Here is a 4,545-nt window from a genome sequence, read left to right as displayed (position 1 = left end):
GTGCCCCGGCCCGCCGGTAGCCCCCCTCCTTGCTCTTCCTTCTTATCTCTGCATGCCTGGCCCCTGGGGTAGGCCGGGGGTGACGGCGCGTGGGTAGCTCAGGGCTGATCGGCGAGGCCCTGTCGATTCCCCTTTTTCGTCTAGTACGTGTCTTTCTTATGCTGCAGCAGCAAGGTTAAAGGTGACTTTTCTTCTTGCTGGTCGCTTTCCTTACGCAGGCTCCTTTCCATTTCCTTATTTAAGATCAGGATTGCAGATGGTAAGAGCTGTTTTTGGCACTGGAGGGACTGATGTTTGTTTCTCGGAAACGTGCTTTTGAAGGGACCTTTGGTTGTTCCGCTATTCTTTTCACGTCTCTTCTGTGCAGCTACTAGTTCCTCTCAGACCCCAGGGATGTCCTGTACACTCAGAGCTTACATCGGGGTTTAGAGGGCCAAGCGTTATGGCTTAGTGTGTGTGAGCTTGTTCTTTGGTTTGTCATTGCTGTTGTCAGAAATGCTATGTAGTAATACTATTTTGTTGTATTGTGGTCTGACATTATTTTTTTGTTGTTGTTTTAGTTGATCCCTCTGTTTTTGATAATTGGATCTGGAGGCGTTGGCGCAGCCCTGTATCTCATGCGTTTAGCAGTGTTCAACCCTGATGTCTGGTATGTATAAAGTAATTCACAGCACCCAGTTCTCTTGCTGCATATGTTAATTTAAACTTCACTGCCTGGTCTTTATGTTTCTGTAGGCCTTAATGTCTTGCTCTAATATCACTGGCACTAGGTCTGGAGATTTCCTTCTTCTAGAGATTTGTTTGTTTACCATGTGATGTTTCAAGGCTGCTAGCAAAGGATTGTGTCTTTCTCTGTGGAAACTTACTTGGATGGGTGACTCTCCATGGTCTAATAGCCACAGTACACATATGAATTTATTTTGAATGTAGTATGATTCTCTTAATATGTTTTCATATCTTGCATTTTTCTTAATAGCTGGGACAAGAAAAATAATCCAGAACCTTGGAACAAATTGTCTCCCAGTGACCAGTACAAGGTAAAATGAAAAATACAGATTTTTAGGAAACAATACCAGAGATGTAGCCTACTGCTTTAAGATGTTTGAATATACTGGGAAGTAGCTGAATGAGTATTTCTCTGCTGTGCAGCGTTTGTTTGTCTCTAGAACATGGAGCTGAGAGACCTGAGTTTGAGATGTAAAACTTTCCTAGAGCTGGTTGGTAATGGGGTGAAAAGAGTCTATACAGGACCAGTCATATATTTTGCACTGTAAGGAAAAAGAGGAATTACATGCAAGAGGAAGAATATACCACCTCCTAATACTCAGAAATAAACCAGAGGGAGAAGGACAAAACCTTAAGTTCTGAACTAAGTTTCTAAGCTCTGAACTGTTGGCCTGTAATCAACAGAATAAAAGCAAGAAAAAGTCAGTGCTTAACATAAACACTAACTCAGTTCTGCAGTTGATTGTTTGGAAACAAAACAGTCTGTAAGTAACTGGATGCAATAGAAATGTTCTTTAAGTAATATTCCAGTTATTTCATTGAACTAATGAGGAAGTATGCAAAGATCTGTAAAACATTTGGTAGTTTACAGAAATCATGTTTTTATCATGTTTTACTGAAGTGGTATTGTAGTAGATTCCTGTTAGGAATATTTTAAGGCATATTTTCAAGCTATGTTTTCAAAGCTCATGTCTGTTCAGTACCATATCTTACTATTCCAATCATTGAAATAAGCAAAAAAGCCCCCCACACTCCAGAATAAAACACATTGAGATTCCCTTAAAGGTCCAGGAAGAACTTAATACTTTGTTTTCATTGCTGCTTTTGGCATGTTGCTGTCTCTTAAATATCTAAAAGAGGCAAGTTCAACATAGAGCGCAGCACAAATTCTTTTGAAGGCTGCTTGCCTTGTTTAGCATTCCCCTTCTGTCTAGGCCTCAGGGTTTACCATATTTGGGTGTGTGTATCATTGCAGATCTGGAAAAAAATCCCCAGTGTGGGAAATGCGAAGGCAACTATTCTAAACTGAGGATGACTGTTTAGTAAAAAGCTCTGGTAAAACAAGCTTTAGCTTTTGATGGAATCATTTTTCTTTGTAAACTCTTTGTCATATCAACTTCCTTGGCCATCCCAAAGAAAAGAGTTGAAGACTAGATCATTACTGTAGGAGTTGCACAGAGAGCTGTTACTTGAATGTGCTGTAGGCTGTTTTGTTTTCTCTGAGGAAGTTAAAAAAAAAAAAGGGGGGGGGGCATAACTAAAAATAATAAAGCTAATAGATTTTTTTTTAATTTTTTTTTTTTTTTTTTTTTTTGTAAAGTAAAACTGTAGCATCACACGCTTGCTGTCAAGTCAGGCTGGGATGCCAAAGTATGCTTTTAGTCTGTAAATTCATTGTGCTTAGTGAGCATTTGGGCAGTTCTGAATTGCTTGTTGTAGGATCTGATGTCATTAATAAAAACTGTGTGAAAGAATCTGTTCTTAGTTCCCTTCCTCCTTTTCATACCTTGAAATTCTAGATGCAGCTACTTAAACTTGGCTTCGGCAGCACTTTCCTTGTGATACTGTCTGACCATATACACCATGCCTGGTGCCAGTTGGCAAGCTTGGTGTTACCTTTCGTATGCATAGATTTTGGGCAAAAAGGATGAACTCTGCAGTGCTGTGAACGCTTCTGTAAATGGACTTTTAATTCTGGGGATTAAAGAAGAGATACTGTTTGTTTTTTCTCATCGTAGTCATGAGCGCTGCCTCATTTTAACTGCAGAGCTTTTAATACTGTACGCAGAATGAAGATGACATAAGTTACTGCTCTTCAGAGTGTGGTTTTGGTTTTTTTTTTTAATTTGTTTTCTAGGGTACAGACTCAAACTATGATTTCAGTTTTCCGATGTGGGTTCAAGTGAGGCATGTGTTTTAGTAAATACTGTGGAAAATGGATAGTCTAGCTTCTTACTCATTTTTTTTCCCCTCTCTCTTTCCTAGTTCTATTCGGTTAATGTAGACTACAGTAGGCTGAAAAAGGACCGTCCTGACTTCTGAACAATATATTCATCTCCATAAGCAGCACAGAGAGGTCTTCCGGAAGCCGTCCGCACAATTGTCATGCTTAATCATCCAGGAAATAATCAAACTTGCCTCATGCTGCACTTGGTCATGTGTTTGAAAATGTTTTGATGAGGCTTAATAAACATCTGAAACTTGAAGTGTCTACTCTTTGATTATGCAAAATGAGAATATCCTTCTGTTAACGATTTGTTGTATGATCAGCCTAATAGTAAGCAAAAGCCAAACGATGTTTTCTTAACAAGAAAGCAGAGTTGTCCAGAAGGGCTTTATACTCAGTCTGTTGGCTTTAAAGAAGTAATTGCCTGTTCATGCAGTATACAAAACTGAAAGAATTTGAAAGCATGTATTCATATATATCTTTTTTTTTAATTGCACCTCAGTTTTTCTACCTGCCAGTTTCAGGGTAGCAGACAAGTCCTAACACATCATTGTCCAGCAGGGAGACATCAGATGTTGCCATATATTGCTGGAGGGAAGGGGTAAAAAAAAAAAAAAGCCCAGCTCTCTGCAAAAGGTTTTGTTTCTTCCTTTTTTTTTTTTTTGTCATAAGCAATTTGTTCATAAACAAGAAGACAATCTTAAATATTTTAAAATTCTAGGAACATACTCAAGATTTCCTGTGCATTTAAGGAAGGGAAGCACACAGTAAGCAGAATAGGGTACAGGATTTGAGAAACAGATTTTCATAGAGGTGTGGATTGAAGAGAAGCTCAACGTGACCTGGCAATGTGCGGGAAGGGATGCCAGCCAGAGGGACCGTGACAGGCTGGAGAGGTGGGCCACTGCCAACCTCATGAAGTTCAACAAGGCCAAATGCAAGGTCCTGCACCTGGGTTGGGGCAATCCCAAGCACAAGTACAGGCTGGGTGGAGAGTGGATCTAGAGCTGGGTGGAGAGTGGATCCCTGAGAAGAATGACTTGGGGGTACTGGTGGATGAAAATCTGAACATGAGCCGGCAGTGTGCGCTGGCAGCCCAGAAAGCCAACTGTATCCTGGGCTGTATGTGGAGAACCATGGCCAGCAGCTTGAGGGAGGGGATTCTCCCGCTCTGGTCTGGTAAGACCTCCACCTGGAGTACTGCGTCCAGGTCGGGATGTAATGTAAGAAAGCTATCAACCAGTTGGAGTGAGTCCAGAGTAGGCCATGAAGATGATCAGAGGGCTGGAGCACCTCTGCTATGATGAAAGGCTGAGAGAGTTGGGCTTGTTCAGCCTGGAGAAGAGGAGGCTCTGAGGAGACCTCATTGAAGCTTTCCAGTATCTGAAGGGGCCTACAAGGAAGCTGGGAGGGGACTTTTTGGAAGGGCCTGTAGTAACAGGACAAGGGGTAATGGATTTAAACTGAAAGTGAGGAGGTTTAGATCGGGTATCAGGAGGAGGTTCTTCATTGAGAGCGTGGTGAGGCACTGGAACAGGTTGCCCAGAGAAGCTGTGGATGCCCCATCCCTGGAAGTGTTCAAGGCCAGGTTG

At 41.5% G+C, this 4,545-nt stretch overlaps 1 protein-coding gene across 1 annotated transcript; it reads left to right on the top strand.

Annotated features, from left to right (window-relative positions):
• Positions 1-560: 560 nt before the first annotated feature.
• On the top strand, positions 561-3,206 carry NDUFA4 (NDUFA4, mitochondrial complex associated; the record flags this gene model as incomplete). Its single annotated transcript, XM_010154587.1, has 3 exons — positions 561-649; positions 977-1,037; positions 2,992-3,206. Coding segments are annotated over 3 exons (207 nt in total), but the record flags the coding sequence as incomplete, so codon positions are not given.
• Positions 3,207-4,545: the final 1,339 nt, after the last annotated feature.

The sequence above is a fragment of the Eurypyga helias genome, unplaced genomic scaffold (assembly GCF_000690775.1).
Source record: "Eurypyga helias isolate BGI_N326 unplaced genomic scaffold, ASM69077v1 scaffold11680, whole genome shotgun sequence".
NCBI classification, from domain to species: domain Eukaryota; kingdom Metazoa; phylum Chordata; class Aves; order Eurypygiformes; family Eurypygidae; genus Eurypyga; species Eurypyga helias.
Note: the sequence above shows the minus strand (reverse complement) of the source record. Positions and strands in the feature narration are given on the sequence as shown.